Source organism: Canis aureus, chromosome 14 (genome assembly GCF_053574225.1).
Source record: "Canis aureus isolate CA01 chromosome 14, VMU_Caureus_v.1.0, whole genome shotgun sequence".
NCBI classification, from domain to species: Eukaryota; Metazoa; Chordata; class Mammalia; order Carnivora; family Canidae; genus Canis; species Canis aureus.
In genome coordinates, this window is record NC_135624.1 from 15545499 (window position 1) to 15564998 (window position 19500).

General features: G+C 33.8%; 1 protein-coding gene and 1 long non-coding RNA gene across 2 annotated transcripts in view; one reads left to right on the top strand and one right to left on the bottom strand.

The window, feature by feature from the left end:
* The window catches only part of LOC144283206 (uncharacterized), a 39661-nt gene extending 21634 nt beyond the window's left edge, over positions 1-18027 (top strand). Inside the window, exon 4 of the long non-coding RNA XR_013351634.1 lies at positions 17855-18027. This is a non-coding gene — a long non-coding RNA (uncharacterized LOC144283206). The remainder of the gene's footprint in view (positions 1-17854) is intronic.
* CSMD3 (CUB and Sushi multiple domains 3) overlaps positions 1-19500 on the bottom strand; it is a 1166404-nt gene that overhangs the window by 78386 nt on the left and 1068518 nt on the right. The window contains exons 46-50 of the mRNA XM_077847015.1: positions 10408-10488; positions 9352-9465; positions 4963-5151; positions 4437-4583; positions 1660-1848 (exon numbers count right to left, since the gene is read on the bottom strand). Coding sequence (XP_077703141.1) covers positions 1660-1848; positions 4437-4583; positions 4963-5151; positions 9352-9465; positions 10408-10488 — 720 coding nt within the window. The remainder of the gene's footprint in view (positions 1-1659; positions 1849-4436; positions 4584-4962; positions 5152-9351; positions 9466-10407; positions 10489-19500) is intronic.

The following is a 19500-nucleotide window of genomic DNA, read 5'->3' on the forward strand; positions in this document are numbered from 1 at the left end:
GTACACATTACACAACTGAAATGTACTAGTTCAAAGTCAGATCATTTTAATATTTATTTAATATATATAGTTTAGAGGTTATTGTTTATATGTTTTTTTAATTCCCATGATTCTGAAATTATAAGATCAAAGATTCTTTTCCAAACCACTTCTGGAAAATACTAAGAATTTGTGAATACTATTCATTACTCGAAGAAAAGCAGATGTTTTGATAGTTTTCTAAAATCTATCTATTTAGCATGAAGTCAGCTTTTTCAATGTTGATAACCCACTAAGGTTATGAATTTTCACAGAATTCTAATAAGTGATTAATGAATGTTTCCTTCATCAACAAAATGAGGAAACAATAGTTCTTTCATTTCTCATTTATTTATACATGCCTGTGAGAGTTATCTTTTCATGAATTAAAATTACAGTTTAATAGGTAAAAGAGCCCATTTCAGATGTTTGGTAATTATCTATGCTTATTTTAACTTGCTGTTGTTCAATTTTAAATTTTAATTGATCTATTTTATATTTTATTTGTTTTATATAAATTCCTTCTGATAAATAGATTATAGGTAAGACCCATTATTTATAACTGAGAATATTCTGTATTTTTTAAAATGAGGGTTTTTTGCTGCTTAATACACCTCTACATGCTGGCAAGAATAAATAAAATATAAATTTAATTTAATATGGACAAAATAATGTGATATGCTAAATATTAAAAAAAATTTACAGTCCAATAACATTAGACTTCCTTGTTAACTTATGTTGCTCTTCTCTTCATGACTGCCAAGCTAAGAGATTAAACTACTTTTTAAAAACAAGATCTAGTTCAAAGATCTAAAATATGCCATTTGTTGAATAAGAAGCTTGTCATTCTATTTGCTGTAACAGGATACAAGGCTCAGAAAGTGCTTCAGCTGTTAACAAAACACAAATGAAAAGGAAAGACATATCTCTGTTAAGTTAGCTAAACAGTGAAGAAAAATGTAACATGGTGCCTGGCTACATTCTCCTCTTTTAAATTTGTTGCTCTGAGAACACATTTTTTGCATGCTCAGAAGGAGGTCAGTGACCCTGCCCGTTAATCCTCTCTTTCTCTCTGCAGACTCCACACTAATGCAATCTCCAGCTCTGGATCAATTATTTTTTGACAACAAAGTAATGGGAATGGTAGATGTGTGAGTTAAGGGTGTACAGGTGGGGGCTCCTGGGTGGCTCAGTCAGTTAAGTGTCAGACTCTTGCTTGTGGCTCAGGTCATGATTTTAGGGTTGTAATATTAAGCTCCACGTGGGGCTCTGTGCTGGGCTTAAACACCCCTTAAGATTCTCTCTCTCCCTCTGCCCCTCCCCACCCCACTTGCTCATGCATGCATGATCTCTCTCTCTCAAAAATAATTAATAATAATAATAAATTTTAAAGTATGTACAGGTGTATGAGTGGTTAGAGTCAAGGCATTAATCACAACAAATGAAGAATAATAAAATAACATGTCTCACTATTCTCAAATTTATCATTCTGCATTTTTAAGTCTTATTTTCAAAAGGGGCATCTATGGTATGCTTCTGAATATTCATATTTTTAGAAGTTTCAATGACCAAAATGAAAAAGTTAAACGGGGTTTATCTTTTATTAATGTGTGTATCCATTTGGGGGATAGTATACTTCACCTTGACAAGCAGGGACCGGCGCATCCCATGCATGATACCCGTAGGGAGACTTTCTGCACACGGCACTGCTTTTCCCCACAAGTCGGAACCCTCGGTCACAGGCCCAGCGGACCACACTGTTCAGCTGTCCACCTGTCTGACTGATAATGTATCCATGAGGCGGAGATTCTGGTGTGCTACAGTAGAAAGCTTTTCAAAAGACAGAAGAATCACTGTATAATTAATGAATCAGAAATTCTTTATAATCCAGCGTTGTAAAAAACTACAAGTGAATACTAGTATTTAGAATAGGCTAATTGTGGGGACGTGTGGGTGGCTCAGAGGTTGAGCGTCTGCCTTTGGCTCAGGTCATCATTCCAGGGTCCTGGAATCGAGTCTCACATCAGGCTTTCCACAGGGAACCTCATCTCCCTCTGCCTATGTTTTTGCACCTCTCTGTTTATCATAAATAAATAAATAAATAAATAAATAAATAAATAAATAAATAAAGCAAAAGTAAAATAGGCCAATTGCCACTCAGGTGAATTTTATGTCCTATGAACATCATACAATTTTCTATTCTCTTGGCAATCTGTTGACAAACTTTTGGGAGACAAAACTAACTCTGAGGGCAGCCCCGATGGCACAGAGGTTTGGCGCCCCCCTGCAGCCCGGGGTGTGATCCTGGAGACCGGGGTTCGAGTCCCAGTCCCGGCTCCCTGAATGGAGCCTGTTTCTCCCTCTGCCTATGTCTGTGCCTCTCGCTCTCTCCATGTCTCTCATGAATAAATAAATAAAATCTTTAAAAAAACAAACAAAACAAAACTAACTCTGAGCTTCTTATCATCACAGAAGTCTTCTGTATTAAAATATACATATTTTTTCCTTAACATCCCGGTGGTTCAAAAGCTCTACAAATACTTCAGTGAATTTTGGAGGCTGTACTCCTCATCATCAGAGGACCCAAATGCCACAATCTTGGTAGTAATATTTTAGAACATGTTGTTTACATGTAACTTTGAAGTGATTTCCAGACACCTAGATCATGTTAGGTCACACATTTTATTTTGGCTAATGTGTAAATAGATAGACCACCACACACACATTCCATAATCCTCTTTCCCAGTTTATTAAAGAGTTTCCATGCTGTCAAGAGTGCTTACATATGGTGATAAAAATGTCAATAAAATAAAACTTTCTTCATCTTCTGAAGTCTGAAATGTCAAAAGATAATGTCAAATGGCTTTTCATATATATGTACTTTTAAGACTATTCAGCCTGGCAGGATCCATTTGCCCTTTGAAACTTCAATGTATTCATCTGAGAAAAATAAGACTTTAGGGGTAACTAGTAAGAAAAAGATTGGGTTTGGAATGTATATGTCATAACGTGTTATTTCTAAAGGGAAAATATACAATCTGTCAAGTTATTCTTGGGGTTAAAGTGGTGTTTTCAAAATTTATCATGAATATCAACATAAATAAAGGTTATGTCTATAATGTAGACAATTTATTCTTATAATTGGTTTAAATAATTTCCCTTTAAGTTATTATAATCATTAAAACTACAATTTAATGTGCTGACTTTTAAATTCCCTCTTTGGGCACAAATTTAATAAAAAAGACTTTTATACAGCTCATATGACAGAAACATAGATCCAAATATGAAAAAAAAATTAATGACTGGGGCATATATTTGAATTTTTAAAAACATTTCTTCTTCGCATGACTAATAAAAGTTTTTTAAAAATTTCATACAAATCTATTGTAGGATAAAACTTGTATACATATTAGTAACATGATGTCAGTGACAAGTCAATTCTATGTAAAAGAGGAATTCTTAATAAATTAAAATCAAGCTATCATCTTGCAGTTTTAAAATCAAAGTAAATAGACAACAGGTGTTTTATTTGCATATGATATAAATGCAAATTTATATAAATTAGTAAATATGGAAGTTTATTTTAGGAACTAAAATTCAAAATGTATTGAACCCTATGCCTAGAATTGTTTGGCTAGAATTGTTTATAAAATATTTATAAAAGTAATTTTCAGCTGAACTGATTAGCAATGACCCATGGCTGGGGGAGACTTGGTCTGAGCACTGTATAGAAAGAGACACCTGATTAGTTCTGAAATATTCTTTTACAAGCACATACCCATGCCTCTGACATGATTTAGGAAAAGTAAAATTTAAAAAAAAAGGAATATAATCTTTGAACCTTGAAGAACTATTTATATACATTTATATATATATTCACTCAGTGAAAAGAAGTAATGACAAAACAATTCTTTTTCAAAACTAAAGGTTTTTAATGATGTCCGGTCATTTCCCTTTGGATATTAGACTTATTTATCAAGTATCATGAATAGATGGACACTAATAAAACAACGATTTTTACCATTGTATGTTTATCTTTTGTTTGACCTTATAAACAACTTATTAAGTAGGTCAGATACACACAATTGAGTGACAATGTTATTATTTGTTGGAATTCAAGGGAAACAAATCTATTGAAGAAAAAAACATTGAAGATACCAGTTTAACTAATAACCAACATATAGAAGTCATCAATACCTAAGTGATTTTAATCATTTCCAAAATCCCAAGAGAGATGTACAATTATCATGACAGTGGAGACACTGAGACAGAGTTTATATAAATTGCTCAAGAAACTTCAGTGGAGGAACTGATTTAGATTCATGTCTAATTGAACAGTATCTGTGTTTATGTTCTGTAGCCACAACCACAGTGAGGATGTAGGTAGGATGTGTACTGAAGTTGGAAGTATCACATACCTATATATCTTATCCGGAAGCCTTTTTTGTTATTACCATGATCTGCTGACCACTGGAGAAATACTTCATGACCATTGCTTGTTATATTAAAAGCAGATGAATAATCGCCGCTGAGGGAAATAAGCACTGGACTTTGAATATTTGGTCCTTTGAAAAGAAAATTATACAGATTAGGCATAACTGAATAATTATGTTCCAATTTATCTTTAATATTTTATAAACTTAGAATAGTATTATACATAGTGACATTGCCCCAAAACCAATTTATTTCATCAACAGTAACTTAAAACACAGTATCTTTGTTTTAAACAATTAATTCCACAGCTGAGGTATCTACAATTTGTAAAATAATGTGCAAACCACAGTTTTCACATGGTATGTAGAGAAACAGGATGTGGATACTTCTAAAAATAACTATAAGAGAAAATAAAATCATATAAGCAGTTGTTTACACTGAAGGTCTGCATGTATAACTAGAGTATCTGAACTGAATTTATGAATATGCATAAAAATAAACCATGGTTACCATCATACACCTGAAGAACATCAAATTCCTTTTCTGTCTGGAAGAATTCTACAAACATGCTGATATTATATCCTTTTTCTACTGAAATGCTCCAGGCACACATTTGAAGATTTGGGTAACTGTCAGGATATCCAGGGCTTAATATGACTCCTGTAGAATCTAGCCGTAATTCATTGGCAGGGCAGAGCACTATCAAAGAAAGATATCATTAAATAATGCCAGTGTTTTAGACCTAAGTGAAAACTGCATTTCAAACACCTGGTACTCTGCTTTCAGGTTTAATAAGTATAAGGGAGACAATACCTTGAATTATGTGTTAGAAGAGATAATTTCTATTAAGCTTGCAGTTCAGAAAATGGAGGAATGACCCAAAAATTATGGTACTGATTTCCTTTTTTTTAATTATATGGTAGATGCATTACTTTTCTGTATAATAAATACATAGCTAATTAAAAGCTAAGACATTTATCTCCTTCAATTTCTTTATACTCTTTCCCTACTTTTCCTTTCTAGTTATGTCCTCTCTCCCTGCCTCTCCTGTGTATGTCTTTTTCTGTCCTTTTCCTTCCTTATTTATTTATTTTTTTTTTACTCACTCTTTTCTCTCCTCAAACTTTAACTCACTCAGGTATGTAGGGCCAGACAAGAAACTGTACTTCTTAAGAGTATTCATTCCAGGCAAGGCTACTCCTCATCTCAGAAATGTGGGCAAGCCATTGAAGATTTAAAACAATTTTAGGTTACCGATTATCATTCAGTTCTTTGTGCAAATGAGCTAGGCTTGGAAACACCAAATATAGTTGCTGGAATATAGATGACTAGATGAAAGATTTATATATTCATCATTTCCTAGATGGAAGGACAATGAAATATTTTGAGTTATAAAGTCTCCATGTAGTATAAGGATGGAAAAGAATAAGTAAACTAGTAGATTATGGCAACATATAATTGCTCTTTGATGAAGTTAACAATTTGAAAAGAAATAATTCAAAAATTATAGCCACCATAACCAATATTGATATTTGGAAATTGACTATAGAATATAGCATAGTTAAATATAGTAAAAATGCAGCACAAAATATAGAATATAGTAAAGCTAAAACATATTAGAGTTGTTTTCTTTTTAAATTTTTGGGCTTTTACTTCTGTTTCTTGAACTTCAATATGAAATATTTGCTACTTGGATATGATTTGATGATTTTTCAAAAATAAATAAGTAAATGGTAGCAGGTCATTCTTAGTCTAAAAAGAGAAACTTAACCATTGTTTTTCACAAAATGACAAACTAATAAATAAAAAAATTACCTTGACAGCTGGAAATAGAATGGAAAATTTGAGTCACATAAGAAGAACAATCATGATTATATAGCTTTAGAATAGTGAAATGATAGACATCTATAACCATATGAGAAATTGAAGTTAAGTTTTAAGGAAGAGTTTACTTAGTGTGTGCCCAGCTATTTAATATTTCTGGAATGCTTAGCTAAGTATCTTTTTGGGTGACTAAGCTCATTACTTTATCACTAAAACCATTTAGCAACTCCATAATTTGACACAGCCTTCCAAGTTCAGTCCTTGCCTCCTCCCCAACTCTGTTTCCTGCTGCCCGTCCACTGAAATGAAATGCTCTGAACATATTGAGGAACTACTTACAGCTTTATGAACTCTGTACATTCCTTTGTGCTTCTGTTTCAAACATTCTTCTTTCATCTGCTGCATTTGAAATGTTAGTGCATTTTAATGCTAGATGAAGTGTCTTGTCTTTTGTGAAATATTGCCTGAACCTCTCCTTCATCAACCTGAGCAGAATTGTTGATTTCTTTCTTGGTGTCTCCGTAATGGATGCTTCTATTATTGCAGTTAGCAATTTTGTGGATATTTCCTTATATTTTTTTTTTTGGTCTCCCTTTCTAGGCTTTGGTTATTGAAAAGCAAATGCCATGTGTTATTTAATGTGTTGGACCTGATATTCCTTTTTTTTTTTTTTTTTGGACCCGATATTCCAAACTGAGCAAAATATTCTGTATTACTTTTGAAAAATTGATATGATTCAATATGATATACTATAAATACACAAGCTATTTTCCTACTATCCGATACATATCAAGAAGTCCAATAACTATGAAGAATAAGAGAAATATTTATTGTGACTACATGTTAAGACACTGTGAAGCACCTTTTGTGCATTATGTCGCTTGTCACAACAACTTTAGAAAGTGTGTACAATTTTTACCCCCATTATACATATGAGGGAATTGATGCTCAGAAAGTATAAAATGCACAAAGTATCACAGGTTCAGCTGGATGAGCCCCACAATTTTAACCATCAAATATACCACCCATTTTACTCCATTTATATCAAACTCTTTAAAGAACAACACATTTAGAATTGCTTCTCATATTTTAAGCATGATACAGAAAACTAAAAGGATAAAGAGAAGAATAAAAAAATTGATGCAGCCCCTTTTAGGAAAAGTGAAATAATAGTAAATAATTTAAAATGGACTAATTAATTCTGACAGATCCAAAAAGAATGACTATTTTATCAAGCTTGTGAATTAAAGAAAAAAAATGTCAAGTCAGAGTTTTGGCTTAGAGTGCCTGGTCAATTAATTTATATAGAAACACTGTAAGCTAATTCTAGGGATGATTTATTACTTTTTAGCTTGTATACAAGTGCCATTATGAGATAAAATTAGTTTGTTTTTTTTTTTTTTGTATTCTCCATACTACATAAATAGGAAGAGATGCTATTATTTATCTATAGGAAAATCTGACTTTAGAAACAAAATATTGAAAATCTGAGAGATGAGAGATTATTTAATGGTTTAGTTATCTGGATTGTTTTAAATTAGAAATTTATTAAATTGGGATCCAGATACCAAAAAAATTAAGTGTTGCCCTCCAAGAGCTCACAATGTATTTATATATTGGAATCAAAGAAGTCCAAACATGTAACAGGTTGTTCACACATCCCTGTGTCTGCCTAAGTTATTTTTCCACGTAAAATTTCCCAAAAGGCTAAAATTCTATCCTCCACTTTCACATGTCTAGATGTCTGAATATATATCCTACATAATCCTAAGTGGCTAAAAGGTAAAGAGGAAATTGAATGAATGACATTTAAATATAAGGATTACAGATGATAAACTTCAGAAAATCCAAACAACCTCATGATGTTCTAAAGTTATTGACTTTAGAGCAAGGAAAATTTTCATATTGGTATTGTTTTTTTTACTTCCAAACATGTCTTTCTGTAAAGCCCCTTGTGAAAATCCTTCCATTTTATTGTAAGGATTCCAATGAGGTAGAAAATTAAATGTTAATTCCTACTTATATCATGTTTGGAATAATAAACAATATTTTTATTTTATGTTTAGTTTAACAGCTAAGGTACAGCACAGGAAACAGATTCCCATTTCTCATGAATATAAATTCCAATGAAGGACATTACCCAAGAATATTTGGGGAGGGAATATCAACTTCAATTCAATTTTATTCAAACTAATCAGTATTTATAACTAGTAAAGATCTGGTAGACACTGTTCTGGGCCCAAGTGAATAATACAAATTAACAACACATGATCTGAACATCAAAACTCTAGTTTTGGTCCATGAGGGTCTTGCTTTGTAATCCCATGGTGAATTCCTTGAAGTCTATACTTTCTTTTTCACTTCTTTGTCTTTGTATATTCATCTGTCATTTGTACCATTTGTCTATCTTTGTTCTATCAAAGTCTCACTTACCATATGGAACCAAGACTCAGGGAGCAATGCTTCTGTCAAGCTTTGCCTGCCCCACAAACAGCTAAACATGACATGATTTGATAGCCCCCTGGACTGTTTCCTAAACACTCTATTGCTACCACCTGTATGGCTGTCATATTCCGTAAGTCATATTACCTTCATAGTAGGGTCATTTATAGCTTGTTTTTTGTTTGTTTGTTTGTTTTTTACTCAAACCTTCATACTTAACAGGTGCTCCATTAAAGTTTAATGAATTTATGGATTAGAACAAAAATTATTTCAAGTAAAGGCAATCAACAGTGGAGCTTTTATTTAAAGGTGATTTCTCTTATTTTCCATCTCCATTTCCACCCTCACAGCAAAATTAATTTAAATACATTGAACTGACTTTGGGGTAAACTAAAAAAAAAAAAGTAAACATTGGAAGAAAAAATAATTTTTAAAGGTGAATCCAAGAAATAATGTAATAAAAGATACCACATGAGTTGTATGACCTTTAACATTATGGCCAGTTAAATATTTAATATTTGTGTAAAACACTTTTCTCAATTTTGCCAGTATTAAATCAAACATAAAACAAATACTTAAAGGTAAATAATCATAAGAATTGGTACCTTAAAAAAAAAAAAAAAGAATTGGTACCTTGACAAACTGGAGGTGCTCCATCCATCTGGAGTCGTTCTCCTAATCTGCATGTCAGAATTGCATTGCCGACCAAAGTAAATCCTGGAAGACACTGATACCTAATAATGTCACCTATTAAAAAAAAGAAAAGAAAAAGACAGAAAGGAGCTTCAGATAGCCAACAAGGTAATGGTAAAAATGAACAGATGTTTCAACTGTAAAATCTGTAAATATTGTAGAACATTTTTTTTCTTTCAGTGATTTTTCAATCAGTATAAAATTCTATTAGTTGTCAGCAGGAATAATATTCAAAATACTGAAATATAGCCACCTCATAGACACTGACCAATCAGAACTGAAGCCAAAAGTAAGTTAGATCTAGTGTGCACCAGTTATATATAAGCAATAGTAATAAGGAAACAATCTAGTTGGTATAATAAAGGTATTCATTAAAAATATATCAAGCAGTTAAAAGGATTCAAAGTTATTGATTTTATATTAAAATTAAATTTACAGTAGGCATTAATATTTTCTAAGTTTCTCAGCCAAAATTAATATCATAATGATAAGAGTTTATGATGGCAACATTCTTTTGTTACACCACTTTTCAAAATGTGAGACATTATTGAATTTCTACCCTAGTTTCAAAAGGACTTTATTATCAAATTGAGCATAATCCACCATTTGTTTTCAAGGATGTGCGAATAAAGCATATCTTCTAGTACACTGTATATATTCTACATTGTATGTTGTAGGCTGAAGCATGAATTCAAATAACATTAGTGTTGTCAGAGGCAACAAAATAAGAATTTGGAAGAAACTGCCATACAGTTATATGGTTCAAATTCCCATACTGGTTTTCCAGTTGGAATCATCTTAGAGATACAGCATTCTTGCTTTTGCCTATACTTCCTTTTGATCTTTTCACTGCTGTCCATTCTTAAAAACTCCAAACAACTCCCAACAATCCAGAGAAAGAGGGTCTAAGGTAGGTTGCTACTATCTTTTTATTCCTTTTTAAGCAAATATCTCTATTGAGTTTACTTTTAAAAAAAAGAATATATTAGACTTTACCTATTTCAAATTCATCATCTTCTGTCAAAATTTCAGCATTGGGCACAGGTGGTGGAGGTTGGCATACTCTTAGTTGATAAGCTATAAAAATAGACAATGTTTATTCCTTTTCTGAGAAGCTGTATATGTACAATCACATATGTGAAAAAATCAAAATTATGCAAGGGTTATTTGTGAGAATAAAAATAAGTGGTATAATTTATTGTTTCAATTATTTATTTTTAAAATATATTATAATATTGAGGAAAAATAAGTTATTCCTTAGATGCCAAAGTATTTTCCCATGGTAAGAATGCTTACCTGTATCCTTATTTCTTCCCTCATTCTATTCCTTTTTGTTACATTGCTTCATAACACCTATTATTATTCTTTTGGCATGATCACAATTTGGAATTATATATTCTATTTGTTATATGCTCAATGCCTATCTCCCCAAGGTTCATCACAGAATCCCCTGCACCTAGCAAAGTGCCTGGCATATAGTTATAATTGCAAATAGGTACTCAATGCTTACTCTATTCCAGGAAATACTATAAATACTTATAACTCTCTTAGTCCTCAAAAATGTTATTTGTTTTATTAATTTATGATTAGGTCTATAATTATGCCCATTTTATAAAAGAGAAAACTGTTAAAGAGAAATAAAGAATTTGTCTAAATAACACAGCTATAATGTGACAGAACTGAGATTTGAACCCAGGAGTCTGACTTCAGAGCTTTCTCACACCATACTATATTAATATATTCATGAAATACTTATTTGTTAAATTTCATGCTTCTAATAATCCATATCACTTGAATAGGTCATCCCCATTAGATGAGAAATATTCCTATTTGGCAAAATTTAAAGGCCATCAAAAATTTAAAAAACCCTTTATGAATGTGAGCATCATGACTACTAGACTCATCTGATATGTATATCACAATCATTTGTTTGATTCAAGTCTTATATTTACTAAGACTTTTTAAGAACATAATATAGTCCTGTTCAGTCAAGAAACACACTTGAATTCTATTATAACATTTGAAGAAAAATGTGTTTTATATGCCTAATTTTATTACTTAAATTTAGGAGTTAAATTATGTATCTCAATGAGCAGATAAAGCAGTTGAGGCTTAAAAGACATAGTAACTTGTCTGAGCTCACACAAACTAGTTCAGAGTTGAGCCAGGATTCCAGCCTCTGTCCTCTAACCCCAAAACCTATACCTTCAGTATCGTCCCTATCATGAGAAAAATATGAGAGTACTGAGCAACATCAACTAGGCCACTTAGAGAAGACTCCTATAAAAGGAGATGGATAAAATATATTTTAAAGAGCGAGTAAAATTTGTCCAGTTCTGAAGGGTAATCATGGACATAAGAGCATTTCAGATGGAGGAGAAAATATGACCAAAAAGTTAGGCCCTGGTTCATCATCATGTAACAAAAAGCCATTTACAAGAGGTTGATTGGCTAATACACCTTCAGGGAACTCAAAACAGATAATACACAAAAAAAGTTTTTCAAAATATAGCTGAAAAGAGATGAAGCAAGGAAAATTTTTGTTTCGATTTCCTGCTATAAATTGTTGCCTGCCTCTTCAAACATCTTCCTTCCAGTACTTCAACCTGTTTATAAAAGCACTTGATGATAATTTGCAAGTAAAACACTGCTCTACACAGAATGGTTACCACTAAAGAAAAGACTCACTAGAAAAGAAGCCTAGGACGGAAAAGTGTAACTCAAATTTTTGAGAAAAAGTTTAGTTAGTTTAGAGTAACAATAGGAATTTTGAAAAGCATTTTCCTGAACTTAGACCTTGAAGGGGGTACTATTATCAACGTAAAAGGTAATTGTAATAAATATTGCAGAGGTATGAGAAAGGTAATAGGAAGATACAGAGAACCTGCCATTGGGAAATCCTTAGGAGACTTATGCTTCAGAGGATAACATCTTAATTAATCTTGATGTAGAACAGAGATCAAAAGTTAGTGAAATGTAGAGATGCCACATATGTATCATTTCACTTTTGTTTGCTTGTAAATTTATTTTTGATCATCATGCTTATAACAGACTAATTTATTATTTTAAAGAAAAATAACATATTTATATCAACAAGGAACCCATGACTATCACCATCTGTAGAACATGCTCAGAATGACCTACATAAGTCAGTTGCAGAGTTTAAAAGACTAGGGCTTGCAAATTATTAGTAATGAGGGATATGATATTCAGAAATATTATGCTATTTTCCCAAGACCACATGGGTGCTGTGAGCTAAATTCTGTCCTATTCTCTGCTCTTTACCTTCACCTACAGTTTTGTAAACTGTGTCCTTGGAACTGTGGAACTGGGGGGATCACCTCGGGGTCATGGAAGGTCCCTGTCTCTCACCTCTACCTCATAAGAGCAATTCTCTGTTCATCAATTTTATAGATTTGGATTCTTTTTTTTTTTTTAAGATTTTTTGTTGTTGTTTATTCATGGTAGACACAGAGAGAGAGAGGCAGAGACACAGGCAGAGGGAGAAGCAGACTCCATGCAGGGAGCCCGATGTGGGACTCGATCCTGGGTCTCCAGGATCACGTCCCGGGCCAAAGGCAGGCACTAAACCGCTGAGTCTCCCAGGGATCCCCATAGATTTGGATTCTGAATAAATTTCTCTTTGAATAAATTTTCTGCAATCTCCACCTAAGTAATTTCCTTGATTCTTTTGACTTCAAGTCTGATTTGTGTCATAATTCCCAACTTTATATGCCCTGGATAAGCACCTCTTCTGGATAAAAAATAAATATTTACTAAATAACATATAAAAAACTGGTTTCCTCTCGGAGGGAATAAGTCTCCAAACAGTCTTCCCTAGGGTAACTCTCCACTGTAAAATTGCAAATAGGCATTAAAATAGAAGCAATCATGGGTCAGAGTGCTAGAAAATAAGATCTAAACAGGCTCCAAGATGCTTTCCACAGTTGAACTATGTAATTCTGACTATAATATGAAGGAAAAAAAAATACTGAAAGAAACTGCTTTGCATTTGTTTTTCTTTCGACTCTCAAAGACAAAGTACTACAGAAAATTAAATCATAAACAGCTTTCAACAATTGTTTTCTTTAAAAATATATTTTTTATTTATTTATTCATGAGATATACAGAGAGAGAAGCAGAAGCATAGGCAGAGGGAGAGGCAGGCTCCCTTTGGGAAGCCAGATGTGGGACTCGATCCCAGGACCCTCGGATCAAGACCTGAGACAAAGACAGACACTCAACCACTGAGCCACCCAGGTGCCCCATCAACAATTCTGTTTTCAATCTTCATCCATTTCTACTGATTTGTTAGCTAAAATAAATCTAAAATTTGCCCAGTATCTTTCCATTCTTTCAGCCAACATCTCAGTGGAGAGCCCTGTCATTTAATACTCATTGTATGAGTTAAAATCTATGTCTTTTTTAGAACCTTAGAATTTTATTTGGAAATAAGATTGTTACAGATGTAACAAGTTAATCTGAGATCATATTGAATTAAGGTAGGCCCTTAAACACTATGACTGCTGTCCTTATAAAAAGAGAAAAGACAGATATAGACACACAGCAAAGACATGCGACAAGGACAGAGACTGGAATGCCAAAGATTTCTGGCTACCACCATTAGCTAGGATGAGGCAAGAGAGGATCCTCATCTACAGCCTTCAGGGACAGATGGCCCTATCAATACACTGATTTCATCCTTCTTTTTTTTTAATATTTTATTTATTTATTCATGATAGACACACACACACAGAGAGAGAGAGAGAGAGAGAGGCAGAGACACAGGCAGAGGGAGAAGCAGGCTCCATGCAGGGAGCCCGAGCAGGACTCGATCCCAGGACTCCAGGATCATGCCCTGGGCTGAAGGCAGTGCTAAACCGCTGAGCCACCTGGCCTGCCCTGTTTTCATCCTTCTACTCTCTAGAACTGTAAGAGAAAAAAAATTCCATTTACTTAAGACATCCAGTTTGTGGTACCTTGTTCTAGCAGCCCTAGGAAACAAATACACCGGTATTGTTAAATCTGGATGTTTCTTGTCTTCTGTGTCTTTCTAGTGCAATCCTTCCTACACACAAAGGAGGTGATGGAAGGGAGGTAACACAATACTTTTTTGGAATCCACTCTGTGCAAAGAACTCTGCAAGTTACTTTACATAAGTTACTTCATTTAACCCCTAAATTACTACATCAAATATGTGTAAATACCATGTTGCTACAAGGGATCTAAATTTCAGAATGGGTGAATTATTTGCCCAGTTCATGAGCCGGAATTTGAATCATATGCTTGAAAATTAAGCCGTATTTTCTCCCACATTTACAGACAAATCAACCTGGACTGGAGAATTATTTTGGTACTTCCATTTCCCTAGTATCAATATATAAGTTATCATGATTTTACAGACCAAATTTATAATCTTAGCTGAACTTTGTCAAGTCCCTTATATTTACTATTTACTCCCTTATTATGCACTGTCATTTTTGACAACCTTGCCAGACTAGAAATTGGCACCATAATACTTAGCACTGAGTGTTCTACTGTCTCAAATTATTCCACCTTTATTCATTAATATAGACGGGTTCCATGTTTAGCTTTGTGGGACCATTTGGTATTTACATTTCCAAAAGAACTGTTAGATATTTTATTTTGTTGTTTATTTAACACATATTATTATTTTTTTAACACATATTATTAAGGACCTAGTGTGTATCAGAAACCATATAATATGCGCTGGGAATGTGATCGTGAACAAAGCAGACACAATCCTGCCCTTATAGACACTGTCAGTGAGAAAGATATTAAACATTCTACCTTATTGAGTAGAAATTAGCTAGTTGAAATAAGGCATGTGGGTGTGTGTGCATGCATATACGCAAACGTATGTGTGTTGGGGAGAGGGATGACACATAGAAAAATAATCCAGGCAGAGGATTCAGCAAATGTGAACCAGCAAAAAGGAAGAAGCCCGGGTTTAGGGGGTTGGGGGATGGGGGAGGAGGGAGGGTTTGGTGAGAGAGCCCTGGACAAAGTGAGAAGGGATAAGAAAGACTGGTAAATTTTGACTAAATCCCCCAAGAGGCAATGGTCATGCTCAGAGTTTGTTTATTGTAACCTGAGGAAAATGAAAAGCCTATGAAGAGTTTTACATCTGGGAGGAATGTGATCAAATTTTTCCTTTAAAAAAATAACTGTGTCTACAGTAGGAAAAATAAACGCAACTGGAAGGGGACAAAGGTGGATATCCAGAGACTCCTAAAGACTCTATATTACAGCGGGTGTTAAATAAACAATTGTTGATTGGATCTAAAAAAACTCACTAGTGTTCTCAAATGACTTGACATTAAATTAAAAGTCTTGATTATGTTCTCCAAGGGCCTCTAACTTTGTTTAATTAACTTCAGCCCCATCTATTAACCAGTTTACAATTTTAGCTGCAAATGTAGAGACTTCCTCCCCTTCACCTAAAACTCAAGTACCCATGATTTGTTATATCACCTATGATGTCATTCTAACCTCATAAAAAAAAAAAAAAAACATTAAACCACATCTCTACACTTTCTCATAATAAACTTTGAAAAATCAAACCTGTCTACAACCTAACCTTTACTGTAGTCTCTTCTATTCCCTGATCAACATAGTTCTCAAATGGTTGACAGTGTAATATTTGATGACATGTCTAAAATGGTGTTCTATAGAATTTTATTTTTATCTATCTTGCTTTCTTGAAACCTATCTTCCTGTCTCTTTAATAACTTTGTCCTCAGATGACTAAAATAGAGACATCATCACTGGTCATGTTAGCTAGATTTAACCTCTTGCAGTTACTCTGCTTCACATCTGTTTGCCCTCTGGCAATTTTCACAAGGTATAAGAACTGTTTATTGCTCATTGTCTTACACTAGAATATAAACTGTGTGAGAACAGGAACTCTTGATTACCTTATTAATAGCTACCTCCTCAGGTCATAATGCAATATCTGACATTGCAGTATTCAATAAATACTTACTAAGTGATTGAATGATACAACAATGAAAGAATGAATAATGAATGAGCAAAAATGTATATATTAAATCCTTACTGTACCGAGTATGGACTCAATCCAGACTCTCTGAATTTAAATCCTGCTTCTAATGCTGAAATCTTGAGCAAGTTACTGAACCTTGACCTCACATTTCCTCATTTGTAAATAGTAATGATAATAGGAATAACTTTATGCTAACTTAAAGGGTGGTTACCAGGATCAAATATTTATACATGCAAAGAACTTGAAGCAAGTGCCTAGCACATAGGAAGTATTCTATAAGGGTAAGCTCTTGTATTAAATTGGGAGTTCAATTCCTTCCACCTATTTGGTGTTCACAGATGAATAAGAACATTTGGTAAAATATATTTTGTTTTTTCCAAGTTTCACTTTTAGTTTCTGAAAAAAAATTTGATTTGGCAATTACTGAAATAATTATGAGCAGTTTAGGCATATTATCTTGGTCTCTAGGAGCAGAGGATAATAAGGCAATAGTTTGAGGTGTGATGCATCAGGTGTGATGTAACTGGGGAATTTAACAGTGCAGCTCTGATTTTTCTGAAGATGTTTCTATCAAACCAACCAACACCCCTGGAAAAAAAAAATTCTCAATTTGTGTTGGTGAGTAAATAGTGTCCACAAGACAGCCTGATCTAGTTTTTGTTCTGGAAGCAGACTGCCTCTGTTCTAACCTTGGCCCTGCTACTTGTTAGTTCTATGACCTTAGGTAAACTGCTCAAACTCTGTGCTTCAGTTTTCTCTACTGCAAAATAAACATAAAGCTAAGATTGAGTTAATATATCATAAAGTGCTTAAAATTGTGCCAGACACGTTTTATCATTTCAAAGGGAGAGTGCATTCTCTATTTGGCAAAGGTTAACATGAGCATGGCTGCTTTGAATATGGTTGTGACCTAAACACATATAATCTCAATCTAACATGACTTTATTCATAACCCTGATGTCATTCAAAGAGCTGGTACCCACATGATTTCCCAGGACACATCAAATTATTCACTTTATGTCTAATGTGATTTACTGGATATTTGAAAATGCTAAGATTTTTTATTTGTTTCACACTGATGTACATTACACTGTAATAGAAAGTTCTAAGCTTTAGCAACTCAGTCTTTAATCATGTATATTGTTGTACATGTTTTGGTCTTAAAACTGCTAGTATAGTGCTCTGGAAATCATATTCAATAAATATTAACTAATAACTAATTGAATAAAAGTGATACACATCCTCTATAATGTGTAAAATACCCAATATTGCATGGTTTGGTCCCATTCTTTTTAGAAGAATCATTTTAATCGATGTGCCATTCAGTGTATAACCACCATTTACTATTTAAGAGTTATAAGAAGGCATCATATTCTATGTCAGTATCCAGTATCTTTTTTTTTTTTTTTTTTCATGTAGGCTCCACACCCAGCATGGATCCCAAAGCAGAGCTTCAACTTATACTCTGAGATCAAGAGTCAGATGGTTAACCAACTGAGCCACTCAGGCACTCCTGTATGTCAGTATCTTTTGAGGATGACTACTGCTTAAATAGTGCCATGTTTTAGTTCAAATGTGTACAGATGTCTGGTTCCTGGTCCAATAAATTTTCTTCTTGAAATTGCTTTAGAGTTTAATTCTGGCAATATTTTCCAGTTATTTTTAATTTCTTCTTTTCTTTGCAATGAAACATCCAATCCAATTCCAGAAAAGAATGCTGCATTTATCTACTTCAGTTCAACTGGGCTATTAAAGGCTTCTTCAAAAAAGACAACACAGAACACTGGCAAATTGCCATTCCTTCTCTAAACCAAAAAAACTCAAGTGCACAACCTTTCTGCCAAGTACCAATGCAGTTTCTCTGACACAGGAAAAAAATAATTTTTTATGTTCCTCTATAAATTCTAAGTTCTCTACAACCACTGGTGGTGACTCAGATTAAGTCAAGCATTGTAATTTCATGATTTGGGAAAGATTTGGAAGAGGAAGAGCATTGATGATTACCTGTCTAGTATGTAATTTTGTCAATGTTATTTCAAAAGTTATGTAAAGTAAGTTTAAGGAGGTCCACTTGAAAGAAAAGTTAAGAGTGTTTAAAATAAAAGCTCCCTGAGTTCCAATTAAGAGAGAAAAATAATACACACTTTTTTTTTCCCATTTTGGAGAAAATCTGCTGGCGAGTTGATATGAACCATATAGGTAAATTTCAGCAGTGCTGAAATTACTTACAAATGTCACTTTTGCTCCATTAATATTTTACAGTTTCTTTCTCTGCCTATATAAGGGAGAATTTTAGAAATTAAGAGCAAATGACTCATCCCTGGATTTAGAGTTGAGACTGAGGTAGTCCCCGTGATGAGAAAAAGATCAACAAGAAGTCACTCTTGATTTCCTTAGAGATGTAATATCAGAAATATAGTAAATGAAATGATGAGGAAAACTCCTGAATTATCCATTAAAAAGTTTCAATATCTGCCGCATGAATTCACTTCCTGATATTCAGATAGCTCTTTGAAAGCATATTGCTTTAGTACTGAGCTCAGGGCACCTGGGTGGCTCAGTGGTTGAGTGTCTGCCTTTAGCTTGGGTTGTGATCCTGAGGTCCTGGGATGGAGTCCCACATCGGGGTCCCTGCTTGGAGCCTGCTTCTCCCTCTGCCTGTGTCTCTGCCTCTCTCTGTTTGTCTCTCATGAGTAAATAAATAAAATCTTAAAAAAAAAAAATTAAAGGGCAGCCCGGGTAGCTCAGCAGTTTAGCGCCGCCTTCAGCCCAGGGTGTGATCCTGGAGATCCAGGATCGAGTCCCACATCGGCCTCCCTGCATGGAGCCTGCTTCTCCCTCTGCTTGTGTCTCTGCCTCTCCCTCTCTCTCGGTCTCTCATGAAAAAATAAATAAAATCTAAAAAAAATAAATTTTTAAAAAAAGTACTGAGCTCATCGTAATTTGAAAAGTGATATGCCAAGGTTGGATAATCTCACACATCAATAGATAACAGAGCACATCACTGTTCTCATTTGACCTTTGTCAGTTTCTGTTTTCCTCTCCCTCTTCACCACCATTGTTTG